The sequence below is a fragment of the Python bivittatus genome, unplaced genomic scaffold, assembly GCF_059951505.1.
Source record: "Python bivittatus isolate LINGU-HERP-01145 unplaced genomic scaffold, Pbiv_v1 ctg000480_np1212, whole genome shotgun sequence".
In the NCBI taxonomy this organism is placed as follows: Eukaryota; Metazoa; Chordata; class Lepidosauria; order Squamata; family Pythonidae; genus Python; species Python bivittatus.
In genome coordinates, this window is record NW_028277075.1 from 23,401,984 (window position 1) to 23,422,666 (window position 20,683).

General features: G+C 37.8%; 1 protein-coding gene across 2 annotated transcripts in view; it reads right to left on the minus strand.

Moving 5' to 3' along the window:
• The window catches only part of PLCB2 (phospholipase C beta 2), a 72,596-nt gene that overhangs the window by 15,507 nt on the left and 36,406 nt on the right, over positions 1–20,683 (minus strand). For both annotated transcript variants that reach the window (XM_088145447.1, XM_088145448.1), the window contains exons 15-25: positions 19,090–19,184; positions 17,710–17,806; positions 15,999–16,083; positions 15,237–15,361; positions 14,678–14,832; positions 13,345–13,509; positions 10,087–10,186; positions 9,291–9,395; positions 7,639–7,721; positions 3,826–3,910; positions 3,561–3,617 (exon numbers count right to left, since the gene is read on the minus strand). In XM_088145447.1, the coding sequence (XP_088001573.1) occupies positions 3,561–3,617; positions 3,826–3,910; positions 7,639–7,721; positions 9,291–9,395; positions 10,087–10,186; positions 13,345–13,509; positions 14,678–14,832; positions 15,237–15,361; positions 15,999–16,083; positions 17,710–17,806; positions 19,090–19,184 (1,152 nt within the window). The remainder of the gene's footprint in view (positions 1–3,560; positions 3,618–3,825; positions 3,911–7,638; positions 7,722–9,290; positions 9,396–10,086; positions 10,187–13,344; positions 13,510–14,677; positions 14,833–15,236; positions 15,362–15,998; positions 16,084–17,709; positions 17,807–19,089; positions 19,185–20,683) is intronic.

Consider the following 20,683-nt stretch of genomic DNA (forward strand, 5'->3'; position numbering starts at 1 on the left):
ACAAGCTTAAGAAATTAAAGAATTTGAAGTAAACAGCAAAAAGCTAAATAAGATTTTCATCTAAGAAAATTATAAATGGATTAAGGGTCCATATAAATTTGGAATATTGACTTTTACTATAAGATTTTAGAATTAATTATAAAACATAAACAACTTATTATGGGAAACAGACTTATTTTGCCTATCCTAGTTATTGCAAGTCATAACAATAGATAAGTGATGAGTTTAGATACTGGACACAAGAGGAGACTAAAGATTTTAAGTAGAAGAAAAAAAATACAAGCATGATGTCAGTTAATACTGGGACTTACAAAATGACACAAAACATTATAACATCAGAAATATTAAAGGAGATCTTTAAAGAATAGAGCCAGAAATTAGTAACTACAATGTCTGCTTCAATGGATAGACTATGTCCAAAAGATGTTAATGAAGGAATGACAGATGTGGAACAAATTTTATCTGACAAGACAGAGGAAGTACCAAAAATGGAACTACAAAAGGCAGGCCAAGAGAATGCTTTGGAAAAGGATACTTTACTGGATATAGAAGAGAAATTGGCTGACGTTTTAAAAATTAAAAAGGAAATACAAATGATAAACCAAGAGAATACAAAATGTTTTATTACTGGATCTACAAAAGAGGCTTGTTAAATCCTTGAAGAAATCTGTGCAATGGGATAAAGAAGAATTGAAGAGAAATCAAATCCTATGACAATATTTGATTGAATTAAAGATTAAGACTGTTAGAAGTAAAAGGAAGGAATATAAAGTTGGTTTATTTGATCAAGGTTAAAATGGGACATTTTTTGCAGACAACCCTTTATGAACTTTTTGCTGACATCAGGATTGAAAAGTTGATGTTTTATGGATTTGCTTATAGATAAGGGAAGGGATAAGGGATGAAGAGATATCTGTTCAATCTTATAGGGGGTGAAGTGTTATTAAATTTGTTTATACTTGTGATGAAGGTTAGAAATCACTTCTTTATATATTTCTTTTCTTTTTCTTTATTATAGTCTCTCTTTTCTTTTTCTTCTTTCTTTTTTTCTTTTCTTGTACTTTTTCTTCTTTCTTTTCATTCTCTTTATCTAAGTTTAGTTTGTATTAGTTTTTAGTATTGTAGTTAAAATTCTTAACAAAAAATATATTTTAAAAAAATCTAACTTTTATTTCAAATGTAATGAATGTCAGCATTCATCAATAGCTGGATTAAGCCCATACCTATATTGAAGACAATGTATCATGAGCATTTTATTCTTTTTAAAGAGGATTTACTGCTACTTAATTACTCAGCATTTTTTCAGTACACTGTTTATTTTCAGGAACACATCCTCTAACAAGGGCTTCTGCTGAATTCAAATCAACAACAGGAAAAGGCACAACTGTAGCAATGCCACCACCCTAATCTGCTGCATCATTCCAGATTTTTGTGATCATCTAGTACTGTTTCAGAAGTGTGGGTTTTTTTCCAAAAAATGGTGACAGCAATCTGTTTTTCCTTAACAATATCTTTGCAGTTTTATTAGCATTCTGTTTTCTGCTTTCTTTTGTTTTGTCAGATTCTAAGGTTCCACTGTATGAGTCCAATGGAGGAAATTGGCTGGTTTTTTAATTGTGTCAATTTAATCAGTTTACCTTTGCATTCCAAGGGCCCGAGTGATGCCATTTTCCAGCAATGTATGTGTTTGGATGTTCTTGTGTTTTTTCCAGTGTCAATCAAAGCCTTGCACCCAGCATCACATACATGAAATCCCTCTTCTCTGATATCTCCTTCCTAGCCACTGATGTAGTGATGGTGATAGAGAGCATTTCCAGTTCAGTATTGGAAAGGTTGGCCTGTTTCACACCTCCTGTACTTCCCGTCAGAGATTTCCTCTAAGTGAAAAAATTTCATTTCCTACCTTCTGACAGCAAATGAAACTGATCTGTCTCTGCAGCAGAACACTCTACAATCTGTTATTCAGTAAGAGGAATAGTGTTAACTCATACTTCCCCCCACCCAAAGGTGCCCTCCAGATGAATTGAGATTACACCTCCCCACACCCCATCTAATAAGGCTGTGCTAATCTGTAATATCAAAATATCAACGCAGTATCAGGTTGAAGATATTGCTTTGATGTCTAGTTGTCAAGCATAAAAACACATAAACTCAACTCAAGAGCATCAATACCATTCACTCTGTCTGTCTGTCTGTCTGTCCGTCCGTCCGTCCATCCATCCATCCATCCATCCATCCATCCATCCATCCATCCATCCATCTATCTATCTATCTATCTATCTATCTATCTATCTATCTATCTATCTATCTATCTATCTATCAATCACACACTCCACGTCAGAAGCCTATAGGAATTGATGGAGTATCTACAGAAATATGGCAAACAAAAGAAGAAGAATCAGTAAAATTTCTACCCAAGCTATGCCAGCAAATCTGGAGAAGGACACAGGGGCCAGCAGATTGGAACAGGTCAATCTACTTAACAATCCAAAGAAAGAAGACTTAACAGAATGTGCAAACTATCATAGAACAACCTTAATTTCATATGCTAACCAAATAATGCTTAGGATCAGTCCAATGCAGAGCCCTGCATGGAAAGGGAGATGCTAGCAATTCAAGCTGGCTTTAGAAAAGAATGAGGAACACAAGACTTTATTGCTGATGCATGCTGGATAATTGCACTATGCTGATGACACTGCTCTGATAGCTGAAAACGCAAATAACCTGGAAGCTCTAGTAATGAAAACCAAGGAACACAGTGAAAAGATAGGATTAAGATTAAATATAAAGACCAAACTAATGGCAACAGGCACAGCAACCAGCCTTAGAACTAATACTGAAGATATTGAAGTGATGGATAGCTTCTGCCTTTTAAGAGTGAATATCAACAGTAAAGGAACCAGCAGTCAAAAAAAAAAAAAAAAAAACCCACCACAGACTAGCACTTGGAAGAGTAGCAATGAAGGCTTTGGAAAAAATATTCAGACTCACTCAAGTCACAAATGACTAGCCTCAAATTATCCTACTTTGGACACATTATGCGAAGGCCTAGCTCTCTGGAGAAGTCTATAATACTGGGAAAAGTAAAAGGAAAGAGAGGAAGAGGACAACCAGGACAAGGCTATTGGAAATCCTGAAGAGCCAGGTTGGGAACAGAGCCTCCTGGAGAAAATCTATATACGGTTTGTGGTTGCTAAAGGTCTATACCAACTTGATTGTGCATAATGAGAGAGAGAGAGAGAGAGAGAGAGAAAGAGAGAGAGAGAGAGAGAGCAATCTCTAAAAACTTTAAAGGGCCTGGATAAAACTAAAGGTTTCAAGTCTCCTCCTACTGTAATAAGGAGAGGGTTTCCTTAACTCCTATGGCATTTTTTTCCCAATGAAGGTCCCACCCCGGAGTAAATTTGTGGAATGTGATTTGAAGGGTATTGTGGAAAAGCCCACAAGTTGCTATGAATGTAACCTAGCTGAATCACCACACATTCTGTAATGATGGTGTGTGTAGAATCTGTTTACATAAGACATTGTGCCAGATTGCTAAAAAGAGGGTGCTTTCTTACCTGTAGTTAATTTTGCAGCTTCTTTCATGGTTCCTTCCTTTGGTGTGATCAAGGTTCCTGGAGAGTGAAAACAAGATCATAGTTGACTAAAACTTTGTTTCTTTATAATCATTGATTTTGACTATGGCCAGAAGGTTCAACTGGTCCCAATGATGTGGGTTGATCCTACTTCTTGTCACATAGAGCTATACCATCTCCTTTCAATATGTGAACTATACTGTATGTGTTCTCACATTCTCAGCCCCAATCTTTTCCACAGCTTTACCTGCAGGGCCATTTGAAGGAGTGTAACAGCTTCCTACGATGTTAGGTATCCCATTGATTGAAAGATTCTTTCCCAAACCGGGTGTCTATAAAATAAAGATCAGCAGAAACGTTGATGTTAAAGCAAAAATAGAACTTGGAAACAACTGGCTGCTTCCCACCCAATCCCATCCTGATTTCGCTTTACCACTCTTTTTGGCAGTTTAATATTCCTGCCTGAAAGCAGCAAGAAACCTAAGTGTCGTAAGGTACATTTATTAAACATGATGGAAATATTCCACCATCACCCTTCAGGGTGGCCCATGTGAATGTCCTGCTGGTGAATCCAAATTTCTCTCTCTCTCTCTCTTTTTTTAATGAGAACTTTATATGAACCCAAATTTCTCAACTAGCAAAATGTTCTTTTCTTTTTCCATTCACTTGGCTTCTTTCAACTGAAGACCTCTGATTGTTTGGTTCTCTGACAGCCCCAAATATCCTATGACCTCCTCAATAGACACACTTTTTTTTTAGATTTTTATCCCACTTTTTTTTTTCATATACAACTCAAGACAGCAAACATACCTAATACTCCCTCCTCTTCCTATTTTCCCCACAACAATAACCCTGTGAGGTGAGTTGGGCTGAGAGAGAGTGACTGGCCCAAAGTCACCCTGCCAATTTTTCATGTCTAAGGCAGGACTAGACCTCACAGTCTCCTGGTTTCTAGGCCAACACCTTAACCACTACAGCAAACTCTCTTTTCCGTACGCTTACATACATTTCCTATGTTTTTCTCATTGACATTTATGTTAATGTAACATTAATACATTTCCTATGCTTTTCACATTGACCCCTCCAAATAAATTGCTCAGCAGAATCCAGAGCTGTGATAACTCAGGTAAGATGGAAATGTGTCTTCTAAGTACTGTCTTATTCTTAGCTTTGAGAAAATTCCTTTTACAGCACCTTGATTATTGAATATAAAATGTGATGAAGACTTGATGAGACATTCACTCCTTGTGTGAATAACTGTCTAATTCAGAGTAAGAAGTAGAGAGAAGAGAGTCTGAGAAAGCAGAACTTCAGCTGTTCCCTAACTCTGTCATATATCCAGGCTTTTATTTTGTTCCTGTCTGATGTGAAAAGGGAACTTGGATAAGAAAGAATTTAATTCTGCTTTGCAAAATACCTAGTAGCTAGGTTTGCAGCTTGGGTAAAATGGGCTGGAAGTCTGTGGTAAAATCAGCTGTACAAAGCAAGTCACTGTTTTAACATGGGTTAAACCAAGCCATCACATTAATCCATAATATGGTTTATTTATTTCAGCATATGATAAAGCCATACTATGGTATTTTGGTTTCCCAGTGTTTTATATGAATACAGCAACTGTAGTTTATTAATCAGGTTTAAAACTTGAGGTACCATGTGAATATAATTAGTAAACAATACTTCAGAGGTCAAATAGAAGAGATTGTTAGTTTGTTTTCATCTATTTTAGAATTCCACTGCACCGCCCTACATTCCTTGAGTCCTTTGCTAAATCCCCTTCCCCATCCCCCAGATGACAGAGCAGTGCAGACCCTAAAAGGTGATCTGTCCCCAGCTCCTTTAATACATAAGCATTCCCAAAACCCTTCAGGAAAGGATACACTGGAAGTAAGAGCAAATCAATGTGACACCAAGTCAGTGTATGGCCACTCTTGATGCACTGAAATGGGCAGCCTAGGGGTGAATTCTGAGCTTTGAGAGACTAAAGTTTCTAGACAAACTGGGCAGGAGACCAAATGACAGTTGCTATCAGAGCTGCAAAAAGGGAAGCCACAAATTGCTGCAGACATTTTCAATTAACAATCATTTTTTCTGAGCTCTGTCTTTAGTTTCTGCAGCTACTACAAAAGTTAGGAGAAACAAAGTGATGTACTGCCACACTTGAACAAATATTACATTCACAGCATCAGAAGAAAGATATATCAAAATATGACTGCACAAAAGAGAAAAACAAGGAGATCAAGAAAAGATTGATGTGAGTGTACTCCATCCCAACCCCATGTCTAGCACTGGAATTACTTGATGCTGTAAAGAAGAGGAAGAATCATGTGGATGCTGCAGGTCAACATTTAAAGAACATTAAAATATGTAATACTTCCAATTGTTTGTGATATAAAAATGGAGAAAAAATATTTCAAAAACATGGACAGTTTTAATTAAGTGGAAGTGCTAATTTTCTTTAAATCAAATTTGACATTGAATTGCAGTTATCAGTTTATTATATTGGTTTACTGCATTATGGTTATTATTTATTTTTAAAGGTCTCTATTGCATGGCTAGATTCTCCTTTTCAACTTGTTCCTTCCCCTGAAAATTGTTTTTAAAAAATCATTTAATTTTTTTCTTAAAATCCATATTTTAAAAATCTTTATTTTATTTTACATTTTATCTTGCATTGCCTTTGCCTGCTGGGGGTACTTGCCCTTTGTCCCTGCTGAAAGAGAACAGGACCTCTCCTTGGATTTCAAGGGTTGGACAGGGAGATAATATGGGAGAAAGAAAAACTTTCCAGAAAGTTGGATTCCTTACTCAGTGGGACTCACTGTGGCAGAACAGAAATAAAACAAATGGCCGTGGGAACTGCTAATGCTCACCACCTATCATGGGCCAGGCACTGAATCCTGTTGGGATACTGTTACTGCAATATTTAATCAATGATTTGATCTAGTTAGCAAAGTAGTTAACTGACTTAAAACTTTTAATGCCTCTGGTTGCATAAACCACTTCCAAAAGGAATGCTAAGGAAGGATTTCAGTCTCCTAAACCTTTGGAAACACCTTGCATTATGGCTAATGAAGCAGGTCATATTTTAGATTACTGTTTTGTATTTCAGGGCTGGTTGCTAAGTATCTTCCATCTGATTTTTTAAAAACATCTAACAGATGTTGACTGACTTATTTCTGTGAATCTTTATAGTATTTATAAATGTGTAGATTCTTAAATAACCAATAGTCAACTTTTCTGTCTAGAAACACAGCAATTCAGCTTATCACTGGGAACTATAGCCAGTCCCTCTACATTTAAGCATGCATAGAATAGGTTGGTGTGATATCATTGCACAGATGTGGAAATTATTATTATTATGGTTGGACGCACAGTCAGCCAGATGTTTAGACTGGATTTGGCATTTTTATCCACTTATCAAGTCCTTCCCAAGGACCTGGGATAAGCAAGTGTTGTTTGATGGTGTGAAAGGTATCGTCGCAGGATATAAGCTGTTCCAGGTAAAGCTGCTTTTTGCAATTGACTGATGGTGATTTTGTCAATGCTGATGGTGTTCAGGTGGTGCTCCAGAAATTTTAGGATTGCACCTAAGGCACTCATAACTATTGGTATTATCTTTGCTTTCTTTTGCCACAGTCGTTCTACTTCTATTTGCAGGTCTTTATATTATCATCATCATCATCATCATCATCATCATCATCATCATCATCATCTATTTGCCATTCCAATCTCTTAGGTGTCTCTTGTCTTTCAGATAACTTTGTAACATTCAGAATATATGGATAATATTCTGGTTCCTAACTGAACTATATTCAGAAGTATTAATCTTATGTTTCTATAAGCTAAAGCCAATTTCTGTCCTTTGGCCCCTCTTCTTTCTTCTTTTTAAAAAACCTGTCTCTGTTTTTCTTTGGTTGCTATTAAGGAAAGAGACATGTCAGACTCTGACATGGGAAATTCTGGTTTAACTATGAATTTTGTCACTAGCTACCTGATTTGAGCTATAATAAAAAAGCAGGTAAGTATTTTACACAAACAAAACATTATTTGGAGGACTCACCTCATTATTAGCATCTTGGTTCTTCATCTTTTTATCATGTGCATTAAAAAACTTTATTGGGTTGGATAGAGCCATGGTGAGATCTATTTTTTTAAAAAAACAAGATGTTCAATACCATCTCATTATCTCCTACTGATAGATTGCTACTTCCTTTACTAAGAATATAATAACATTTGTCTTTTCATGTATGCTTTTTATTATTCTGAATCAACTAATAAAGTTTCAGGACATCACATTTGTAGTAATGGATTGTTAAGCTTCTGCAGACTGCCTGCAGTGAGATAAATCTGAACTGTTCCTGTATTCAGTACATTCAAAGGTGTACCATTTATACAAGCAACAAAATCTAATTTTTCCTGCAAAACATTGTTGAGTATTTTTAGAAGAACTATGCTGAGTGACCTACATCCCCCAATTACAGTTCTCCCTAATACAGATGTATACACCCTCCTCCAGCTAAGAGACATAATTGAGAACTGTGCTGCAATATTGGTTATCTCTATCTATATATTGTGACTATGTGTAGATTGCCATTCAACAGTTGTTCAGCACATTAGCTTCTAGGAAAGGAACAAGAAAAGAGAATTTAGTCTTCCCTGTCTTTGTCCTGTTTGGCTGACCTTGTCTGGGCTCAGGAACCAAATAAGAACAAAAGCGAAAAAAGGAAAAACATCAAATAAGAACAGGTCTGTTTAGTGTTTGGATGGGAGACCTCTGAAGAACGTTAGGTCTGTAGGCTCAATTGGGAAAAAATAAATAATCATTCAGAATAAGGCAATGGCTACTCACTTCTGCACTGTTGGCAAGAAAGCTGCATTGATGGGCAGCCCAACTCTGCAGTGAGATGGGTGGTGACAAATTTGAAATATGAATTAATTAATCCAGAAGCTGAGGTCAACCTGAAGGAGACATTACCTATCCTTGTCCTGGGAAACTGCTAAGAAGCTGAAAGGGAGATGAATGCACACTGTGGTTGCTACAAGTATGGCAAGATAGACTGGGTTCTTATTGCAGGTACCTCTATAAGGTAGACCAGACTAAGAAACCAATGCCATATAAAGTCTAAAATTACTTATATTGGTACAGCTATAGTACCAGAATCTTGCAAGTCTGAATGTGCTTCCCTCCTCTCTCACTTTATCTTTGTGTGCATTAGGGAAAGGCCTGAGACATTTTCTCAAGTTAGTTTCTTTGAATGGACTTAAGCCATGCTTGGCTGATCATTGCCTCGGTAGCAGCTATTCCTCCTGTCTTTCATGGCCATTCCTTAGACCCTCTACACTTATCATCTTTTGGTAACAGTTACTATAAGGTTGTCATCTTTACTAAAGGCTGCCTAAGACACTCATATCTGCCTAAAAATACCTCATCCAGTGCCTCGCTTATTTCACAATTTTAGCTAACAGAATCTTTTCAATATCCTTCATCCAGAAGATATTGTAGATTATTCTATTTGGCCAATAAACATCAGGCCTTTGCTTAAAAAATAGCATGATCCTTTTGAAAGTAATAAGGCTAATTCAATTAACAATTCCATCTTTAAGCAGACCAAGGCTAATAGCAATAGACAGCGAAGTTCACTTTCTTCTCTTTTTTAAAATGCTGCCACTGAAGTACAGGTATCCTTTTCTTTCATCTTCAGAACACTGTACCTGCCCATGAATCAGGAACATAATCTTTCATCTCCACGTAGACAAAGAGAGAAGGCATTGTAAGGGGCCTGTTGCTCTCACTACGAAGGCAAACGTGGTGATAGCCTAAAAAAGAAAGTACATGAATCCAGTAGGAAAATACATTATATAGAGGTGGCAAACTGGATGTTACAGTGAGAAGGACAATGTGCCTGCACAGAAAAACAGTATCATTGTAGGTTCTTCAATATCATATTATTTCAGCTTTTGTAAACTGTGTACCAGTTTCACACCAAAGAAGTTCACAAATGTCACCTATGATGAAATACCTAAACTCTGGAGAGCTGGATACCAAGAGAGTGAAAGAAATCCTTCAGCCTTTCTTCACAATCTACATATGCTTCCCTAAAGAATTTGAGCTCTCTTTGTGCTTTCCTTGAAATACATGGAGGAAAAAAAAGGAAGGAGTCTGGTGACACACATTATTCCTATTTCGTACAGTTGTTTGCCTCCTCAGTTTCAGATCTTTTAGCCCTGAGTAGGGTTAAAGCACCGTAAGGCTACTTCCATTTGTAATCAATTAGACACGAATGAAAGGTTTTCAGATTTTCCAGCTCTCACAAGGAGATCCCATTTTAGCTCTTTACCCTTTTGAGGAATGCACAAAGACAGCTTTGGATAACATTCGACCCCGCCTATTGAGCCAGCCTTCTCCTCTGGCTCTATGAAGGGCATCAGGATTCATGGGAAGCTACCCAAAGGCTGTTATGAAAAAAGACAGTCAAGTTCATTGGCCAGAAAAATGGCCAAGTCTTACCAGAGCACACAGCAGTGACTGGGATGATGCGGTGACCAATGAACTTCCCGCCTTCCTCCAAAGCTACAATTCTGAGAGAAGCCAGCTCTGGCATCAAAATCTGGCAAGAAACAATTGTATGACAGTTTATAATGTATTTTAACCTTAAAAAACAAATCCTAAGGTGGGGAAAATTAGTTCCATAGCTACACTTTAGAGGTCCCATTTTCTTCTGTGTTTTCATATATAAAAGGGCTTCTGTTCTGTATTCTTGTGTGTGATATGGCTTATTAAGGCCTTAGATTTTAAAAGCAAGCCTCTGAGCTCTCTCTCTCTCTTTCTCCCCATCACATCCCCAGCTATTCCTCTCCATTAGCTGCTTTCTCACCTCCTGATTCAGCCTAGCTCAAGAGTGACATCTCTTTCCTTATTCTGCCAGTTTCAAGGTCAGCCACCTATATGCAGGGAGGGTTCAATATATGGGCTGATCCCGTCTAATATAAACTTTTCTGAGCTGATAGGTAAGAAGTATAAACAAAAAATGGGTCTGGTTAGAAGTATGAGCAATTGCAATAATATACTACATAAGCTTTAGAAACCCTCCTAGGGATAAACTTCAAGGTAAACCTGTTTTGCATTGTGCAAGTAAATCATTCAGCTTTTTACCCCATTTGAGTGTTTAGTGCTTTCAGATCTATGAACCTACTATCCATATTTAGGGTGCGAATGCATCTTTCTACCTTCTGTAGAAGAAGCATTAATTAAGACCTGGGGCACTTCCACACAACCAGGGTTGCTTCCCAAACACTCCTAAACTTCAGAGCCATTTCTGCAACAGCCAGGATCAATCATCCTGACTGCACTCATTTGGGGAATGGCCAGAGTCAATCTGTGCTCCCACTATCGGGACAATGAGAGAGCGCAGATAAATCTGTGACTCTCTCCTCCTCTACCTTCAACTCTCTTGTTTGGTTGCAGGAAAAAGCCCCACTGTCATTCAGGCTTGATCTCAAGGCACCAAAGGACTACAGTATGTTACTTGCACAGCTGAAAAGGGAGGCATGGAGAGCCGTGATGCTGAGAGATAAGGATTAGTGGTAGTCGCCAGCAATGGAAAGTGGCTCAACCATCAGCCCCATGGAATCAAATGTCTTAAATCATACACATACGCACATACACAATATTGTGTTTTGAGTATTTAGGCAGCTGAGCTAGAAGAAGGCTGTCGTCAGGGACTGTGAGAGTTGCACCTAATCCCTATGTGGAAATGCCTATAAACACATCTAGAAAAATAAAGGTAAAAAGAGGGTCAATTAAAAAATAATAGGGCTGCAAAAGCTATTTGTACAAGGCTTCATTTAGTGCATGTTACATTTAGCTGAAGTCATTGGCTCCTGTATATGTAACTTAAATTTACTATTGTGGCAATGCAAATGTGCTATAGATCATTGCTGTATTTAGGCTGCATGCAAGAGAATGCTTAAAGAAATGTAATTGTGAGACTAGCCCTCTTGTGTTCCAGTTATGGCCTTTCCTGGATCAGGAGGTCCCATCATGCTAGGGTCACAAAAGAGAGAAATGTGTAGACTCAAAACAAACTGGATATCCTACCTGCTACCATCTAGCAGGGTTGAGAAGCTAAGTGAGCTTCTGATTCTAGGAGCAGCCAGGCCTGGGGCTAGCATATTTTGCAACATATGTACTTCTAGCTTGCCTGAAAAATCAAGTCTTTCTCTGGTTTGAGAACCATTATTATAGTTATACTTAGATATTATGCTTGGGCAGAAAACCTGAACCTGTGTAAGAAGCATAAAATCACACCTGCTAGTACCATGTCTCCAACATCCCTGTGGCTACTGTCCCCAGGCAAGGCCTAAAAGGGGTCTCTGTGTGCCTGAAGGTGAACTGAACTCCCAGCATAACTGGGAGGCCCTGTCTGATCAGAATCCCCAATTGTGCCCTTCTGTGATGGAGGTTCAAGGTCATGGAGAAAAGCATCTCCTCAGCCCCCAGCCTGAGTGTGGGAAAGCGAAGAGGATGAGACTGGCACCACCCTAAGGAATTCGTAGTGTTTAGTTGCAGACTTTGGGAGTTAGAGTTAGTCTGGTGAGATTCTGTCTAGCAGGTGCAAGCCAATAAAGTAACTGAGCTGTTCCAGTACTGTCTCGTGGAGTTTCTTGGGCTGGGCCTGACATCTTCCTGTTCTAATAGCAGTAGTAAATTAATAGCTTTATTTTGGTAGTCATGCTCCTTATACTTTTAACTAATTTTTATACCACATTAACTGGAGTGCTACTGCTGTAGGATGACTAATATTCTTAGAAATATATAAATAAAATAAATGTATTGAAGCCCACTTTAGAGCTTTTGGCTCTTTCTCTTTCTCTCTCTCTGAATTAGTGGGCTGACCTAAACCCTCAAGTCACTGTGGACAATACTAAGCTATATAAGCCCCACTACTGATCAGCATTCGGTTGCTTTCTGCATTCCTAATTTTGAGAAGGTATTAGTGTCCTGGCACTCTTATATACATACTAGGCATTACAATTGCATTCCAATTCATATACAGAATAATGAAGATTATAATGCAATGAAAGGGGCATATATTTCCATATTTTATGGGCTTGAGCTTTTGCAAATCTTTAAAGATTGTTAAAGCTTTGTTTAGAAAGCACAGAATCTGTAGCCTTCAATCTGGCATATTTTAGGAGGCTTTTTTTTTTTTTAATGATGTTTAGACAAGAACTCATTGAATATGCCTCAGTTTCACTTAATTTCCCATTTGTAACATTGAAATGTTAACGACCTACCTGAGAAGGTCACTAGAAACAAAGAAATGAAGACTGAAAAGCATTTTGCCCACAAAACCTGTCTTAGGAACTACAAATTATAACCTCTGGTCCCTGGAATTTTTGATGACAGCTCTTACTCAATGAACATGTGTTCCTGACTATTTTTCCCAGACCCATGACCAAGTGGTGATTTTAATATTTTCTCCTGAAATGTGTTGTTGATCCTGTTTATTTAATTCCATTCTTATACTGCTTCCTATATCAAGAATGATAGAGAAATCTGACCTCTCTTTAATGCCTAGAACAATATTTCTCAACCTTGACAACTTTAAGATGTGTGGGCTTCAACATGGCTAGCTGGGGAATTCTGGGAGTTGAAGTCCACACATCTTAAAGTTGCCAAGGTTGAAAAACACTGGCCTAGAACCTGGAAACAGCAGACATTTTATCCTTGGAAGTGACACATTCTTACATTAAGGACTGTTACCTTTTCAAACACAAAAGGGTCTTCATTCCAAACAGGGTTGATTGAGTTGGCGTTTGGAGTTACTTTGGTTCTATATCTACGTTTTGGATCTCCTGGCAGGCCAAAGAGTTCCACCTCTACATAGGACTTCACGCTGCGTTCTGAGAGGAACTGGCCAGAAATGATCTGTGCATGGAACAAGTTCAACAGAGTAATTTATTAAATAAAGATTCAGTATTAGCTCTGTGGTCCTTTTTTCCTTTGACCAGAGGCACACACAACTTTTCTCAGCCTGAACCTGGCCTGTGAGCGATCAAGCCAAAAACTACATTCCCCAAAACATGTTGGATAGGGCCGGGGCAAAAGCTAACGTTTGTTTTGTTTCATTCACATTAACATAGTTCATGTAATTACTATTAAGTAGAGTCACATATTGAATAATCCCCATTTCTGTGTAACGTTATGTATTTCAACTCAGTAACAACCTTTGGATGTAATTGCATCTCTGTTTTAAGCTATTACTTTAATCCTTCATGTTCATTTCCCATTAGTTTATGTAAGTTGGTCTTACATTACTCATTGATTTATTTCTTAGAGTATATAATAGTTCATTTGACAAATGTATCTAGCTATTGGGACAATATCACTGCAAAAAGAAAAACAACTTTTCTTCTTTGAGTTGGAAGCATGAATTAAAAAGATGTGCAAGCATTTATACTGAGATTAAGCTACACAAGAGTTATTACATGAATACAAGGATCCTTCTCTGAACTGCTTTCTTTAGTCCTTGTGATATAAATACATTCTTAAATGTGGCGATGCTACTATTTATAGGAAAAGGAATTATGTTTTCAAAAAAAGATCAGAAGTTAACACCAATTGCTGCATGAACATGAGAAAATCAAAGGACTGACAGAATGATTTGGGAATATTTCCAGCTGCTGGAGAACACCAGATTTGCCATCAAATATACCCATGACCATATGGTGCAGTCCTAGCTGACACACTGAGAAGCCTTCAAAGAGGTTTGTTCTATTTGGACATGAAGTGCTGCATGTCCAATACACTACTGGAGTACAGTAGATACATTGATGATTTGCCTAAAATGGCAGATTAGTCCATTTGTGTCATCTTCTTTCTCCCTAAAGCTACAACTGGCCAGGTAAGTGTTAATTCCATGAGATGAATTCACTCTATTTAACCCTAAAACAACGGGTAATTTTCTATAAGCAGACCCTCCTGCAGGTCACTGTAGAATTACTTTGCCAAAACCTGCTGGGTGGTAAATATACTGGACATTTAGCACCACACTCTGGGCAGCAAATTCCCAGTCAACCCCACAGTTGTTACTTACGGTGACTGACAGAGTGCTTGCCACAACTACATCAATGCGATCCACTGAAAAAGGATCAAACTGCTTGTCTGGACGACACATGAAGTCATGTTTAAGAAGATAGCCACTCTGCCCATTGAATTCAAAGAGAGCCATGTTCTGCTGCATGGGGACATCTGGTAAAGGAAGTGGCAGAGGAGATTATTTTACCTCAGGACAACCAAAGCAAATTAGGAAGCACCACTCTGTGGACTGCCTTTCCTTCTATTACAATTAAAGTCAAAAGAAGCATGATTATATAGACAACATCAGGACCTAACATGGAATGATGTCTTGGTATGGGGTGGTTAGTGGATGAATGCGAGCTTTATTGGGACCTCAACATTATTTACTGATTATTGTTTTAAATGGCCTTTTCAGTGTATTGTGTTTTTATTTTGTTCACCACTCAGAGTTCCTTCTGGTAGATAGGCAGCTATATAACTTTGTTAAATAAATAAATACATTTATACAAAACAATACCAGAGTCAGAAACTTAATGCAGCATATCAGCCCAAACTCAAAGAAGTCCTCCACTCACCTGTTGTCTGAAAGTTTAATGCCACCATTTGGCACCCAACATTCCAGAACATCTGTGGCATATAGTTAGATGAATCCATCCGGGTCCCTTTGGGATAAATTCGGCTCATCTGCCTTTTGTTATAGCTGAGTTTCTTTTAATAGGAGACCATTATTTGAATGAAGGCAATGACTATTCTGATTTTATAGTATAAACAGTTGTACACATTATGTGAAATGCTATTCCTGCAGATTCACTATCCATTTAATTCATATTATACTAAAACAAACAATTATGCAACTGAAAGTGAACAAAGAGTATTCTGTGTTCAGTATGGTTAAGGGACACAGAGGCAATGGGGACAGGAGATTATCAGAGATAAACCATCTTTGCTATTGTCTATAATTGTTCTGCACACATAAAATAGAAGCAAGAGTTTTTCTGGGGTAATCCCGACAGTTATTGATACAACAATCATGACCTCTAGGTAGTGTGGTTCATTGTGAACTGTTTTTGCTTTTAAATGAACCCCTAATACTTAATATTACAATCACACTGCAACTAGCTAATAACCACGTCTTTTTACAATTATAAAAACAGCAATTAATATACTCTGTATGTGACTGTACATTATGTGTAGTAGTAATGCCATGGAATGTGCAACTATTATCCCATTTTCATTTACAGAGAGACATTCTGTTTGGGCATGTATGAATGAACTGTAATGAGCTTCTGTATATAGAACATAACTGATCACTGAAGAGATGCTTTAGAAAAGGATACTCTACAAACTGGATGGGGGATCTGGTCAACAACTCATACGCCTTCAACTCAGTGAAGGAGGAAACAACATAACTCTGGTTCTTTTCTGGAAAAATAAGGAAGATAGCATAGAAAAAAGTCAGTCCTCTGTTTCTAAATCCTCCCCTTCTTCCATTTAATCTCCAATCCTTGCTATTATTTCTAAATAAAAATGCCGGTTGCACATGCTTCCTCACATAGAGTTAAAAGAAGACACAGAAAGGGAAAGTTGGGGGCAAGTAGAAATTCATTTTAGGATTCCTTCCAGCATGAAAGCATATCCAGGGAGATTATTATGGCAAGAAACAAATTTGTAGACAACATCACCTCTGCAGATATTATGGAAGAAATCAACAGCTACCTAATCGAAGTTACTATTAAACTGCATTTCCTGGTGGGAGGATAATGTTCATGTAAACCTGCCACAAGCTGTAGAACCCTCATGAAATAATGGTACAGCAAACTTCGACTTATGTGCAGTGAGACCATTTTTGTTGTGTCTAGGAACATGTTTGAAAGTGGAGTGGAAACTGTAGATCAACTTTCAAAGCTGAGTGAATGCTGACTTGGAATTTTGAAAGTCAAAGTCCAGCCCATCAGTTGTTCTAAATTCAGGAAGGGGTGAGAAAAATTTAGCTCTTTTAAATGTATTGCAACTTTTGACTAGAACATAGAATCATGTCAGTTTTCCCCCTGCTAACATTTGCAGAAATTGAATGTCTTTAATAGGAAATAATTTCTTTGAATTAGCTGTCTCAGTTTCATTATTATTTATTCTTCAGTACTTTTAATCAAACAGAAGGGACAAAGTCTACAATTTCATTGGGTTTGCATCAGTTTCATAAATTCTTCCATTGTCATTCAATATTTGGCCCAAATTAGAGAATGTTTTGATAAATTTTGGCAACTGTAGTGAAAATACAGATAATAATACATGGCTACAAGTACACAATCTTCTCCCTCTTAGCTCTCAATGAATCAGTGATGCACAATAAGTCCATAAGCAGGTAAAGTTCTTTGGGTTTACACACTTCTGAAGAAGAAACCATAGATTACAAACACCTGCTGTGCATCAACAATTCCAAATCTCCCAAATTTCTGCCTTGGAATGTAGGCTCACCTGGCCCATATGATGCTGTAGTCCCAGTAGCCTCTAGAAGAGGGATGGGCAAATGCAGCTGTAGGGCTAGATACATGTTTCAGATTAACTCAGCTGGCCTTCAGTCTAATTTAAAAAGACACTGCAAACACTTCATTTGGACACCTGTCCTAGACTCTTCATGGAGAGGCAGATGAAGACACAGGGGAAAGGCTCTATCAGAAAGATTTTTAAAATTCTGAATCTGGAAACAACTGCACATAAGTAGTCGGTATTCATTCAAATTTGCTGAAAGGTTTAACTTTGTACCATGTAGAAGCTGTGTTAGCTTCTGCTCACTTAGAGAATCATTGAAACATACAATTCATCTAGGGGTGTAATACCTTTTTCCTGACTAGTACTGCCCTGTACCATATTGCTACTACACGTAGGTTTTTCCCCCCTATATATAGGTCCTAAAACACATAGAACAGTGTTAAAGAATGACATTTACACAACAAATACACAATTTCCAGTGGAAATACTGTATATCTGAGGCTTGCTTCAACCATACAGAAACATTTTCTTTAATCGGAGAAAACAAATTGTCCTTACGTGCTGAAATTTCAAAACTCTCCAATTTGATGGGTTGGATGTAATTCACCAGACTGGACATTTCTTCATAAGCAGTAACTTCCAGACCTGCAGTACCCTAAGCGGAATTTGAAATGTTACAGAGCAAATTGCAGTTATGCAAACTACAGTGGTGGGCAAAATAACCATCAGAAGGTACTAAGTAGAATTCAGAAGAATAATAAAGGGGGACCAATATCTTCCTCTTTGAATAATATTTACCCTGCAGATTGGTGTATTTCAGAACAGGATCTCAGACTAACTGGGGAAGCATAGATGTGCAGAAGCTGTCATCTATTTGCATATCCTTAGTTCAGCTTTCTGGGAGTTGTAGCTCCAACATCCCTGGAAGGTCATCAAGTTAGGGCAATGTTTCTCAGCTTTGGCCACTTGAAGATGTGTGGACTTCAGTTCCAAGAATTCCCCAACCAGCATGCTGGCTGAGGAATTCTGGGAGTTGACCTCTACACATCTTCAAGTGGCCAAGGTTGAGAAACACTGGGTTAGGGAAAGTTGTTCTAATAAGATTAGGACTAGAATATGCAGAAAAGGGATGAGCACAGCCCTATCAATGACTCTGCCTCTGGAGAGTTAGTGGGGTTTGATTTTCTCTTGTCCTTTCCTGCTGAATAGTTGATTGTATTATTTACACACCAGAGAGGGCAGAGTTTAGCAGCTGTATAGTAAAACAACTGAACTAAAGACAACACAAACTTTACAGACTTTTCCAGCTGGGTGCCCTCTGGCTGTGTCAGTGTTATATCTTCCAGAATTCTAGCCAACTTTATTTATTTATGAGTTAAAATGTCTAGCCTACATTGTCATTATTAACATAATCCCAAAGGTCATGTTCTGTCAGAATTCAGGAGGAGACACAACACATTTGAAGGGCTAATCTTTTAAGTTGGAGCAGATGACTCCAACGGACACATCTTAGCCATTTCAAGCCCTTCAGAGTGCACTACTCTGATATATTTCTCAAGAGAACCATACAAAGTATGAAGATGGAAATTAACAGCATCATCAACTTTTCAGTAAGAAAAGCTGACCAAGATAAAATAATCTGTGCAAGGTATACCAATACTGTAATCAGGAAAAGCTTCCTAGAGCATTCAGCTTAGCAGAAAATCATAAAGTTTAATTATTTCATAAAAAGAGGAAGGTTTTCTACTTTTTATGAGCTCCTCTGGCCTTACTCCATTAAGTGAAGGAAAGTATGAGGTCTGAACTATTTCCATTTCATCTTGTTAGGGGTAGGACAATATCACGTGAATAGATATTACTATATAAGAGATCATTAAGCTAAGGTCTTGGAATAATTACCATATACTCAGGCTAGATACACAAAATCAGAAATCATACCTCATCAGACTGTAGCTTTTTAATCTCTTCCTCATTTAAGTTTTCCAAATCTCCCTCTGCTTCAGGCACTTCTTCATTCTCCTCAACTGGCTTGGCTGACAATTTGAAAAAAAAATCAGTACACTTATGCAAGTTCTCATGGAGCCTTACTAGAGTTGCTGGGAATCAGACAGCATATATAACAGTAACAATAACAATAACAATATCCCAGGTCCCTGGGAAGGACTCGATAGGTGGATAAAAATGCCAAATCCAGTCTAAACATCTGGCTGATTGTGCGACCAATAATAATAATAATAATAATAATAATAATAATAATAATAATAATCAGACAATTGCAAAAGGCAGCTTTAGTTCGAACAGCTTATATCCTGTAACGATACCTTTAACACCATCAAACAACATCTGCCTATCCCAGGTCCTTGGGAGGGACTTGATAGGTAGATAAAAATGCCAAATCCAGTTTAAACATCTGGCTGACTGTGCGACCAATCATAATAATAATAGTAATATCTCCCCCAGTAAGGGACTACCTTGATGTGATTCTGGGGCTTCCATACTTTGAGGAAGATAAGAGCTATGCCAGAGGTTCAACCATACTGGACAGGTCTCATTAGAGGAGCCAGACAAAGAGTGTTCATCCCATAAACAATATGGTGAGACATAACTTACAGAAATCTATACCAGATTGGTCATTGCCCGGGTCAACAAGGACCGCGCTAGGTGTTTGAGTTCCTGGACATCTTATAGAACTCAGGACTGTTGGCTGAGCAACCAGTGCCAGCAGCTGCAGGACTACTAGAAGAAAAGTTGCTTACCCATCGCAAATATACAAAGACTGAAAACAAAGAAATAATGATTTACTATTACAAATCAAGTCCAATGAGAAGGGGATATCTGAAAAGAATGCACCAGTTATGGAAAGAAGAAATCCAGAATCAGAAATAACAGAACGCAGGCTAGTAGATCAACATAGATTTATAACATAAAATGAAGTATTGACAGTAGTAGAATTGGAAGAACTGCAAAGGTCTACCCAGGTCAAGGAAATCAAAGCCTTGCCAGCAGTAGCTCAGACAGTAGAGACAATCCAGGAGGAGTCAGTAGTAAAGGAAGCCAGCATCACTATTGAACCATTCTCATTACCAAATCAGGCACCTTTTCCTCTACCTTCTCCTCAGAAAGAACAAAGTCCTCTAACTGAAAAACAAGAGGAACTGAAATGAAGAATGACTGAGCATCTAGAATAGCAAAAAAACAACAGAATAAGATTGCCTGCATTGAAGCTTGTTACAAAAAAACCCCAAAAACCTAGCACAAGTATTAAAATATGCCAATACTGTAATATCAAATATAAATACCAGCTCACTGCAAGAAACAAATCAACTGATGTACAACACAGCTGCAGTTATAACTGAAGATCTTGGATGCAAAATCAACAAACAAGAAAAAAAGCCAAACAGTGCATCACCAAAATGGAAGATCAGGTTGGAAAATAAGATCAGTATGCTAAGATCAGATGGAAGCAAGCTAGAACAGATGAAAGAAAAGAAGCTGAAGAACAAGAAGACCAAAGAATACCTGATCAAGAAAT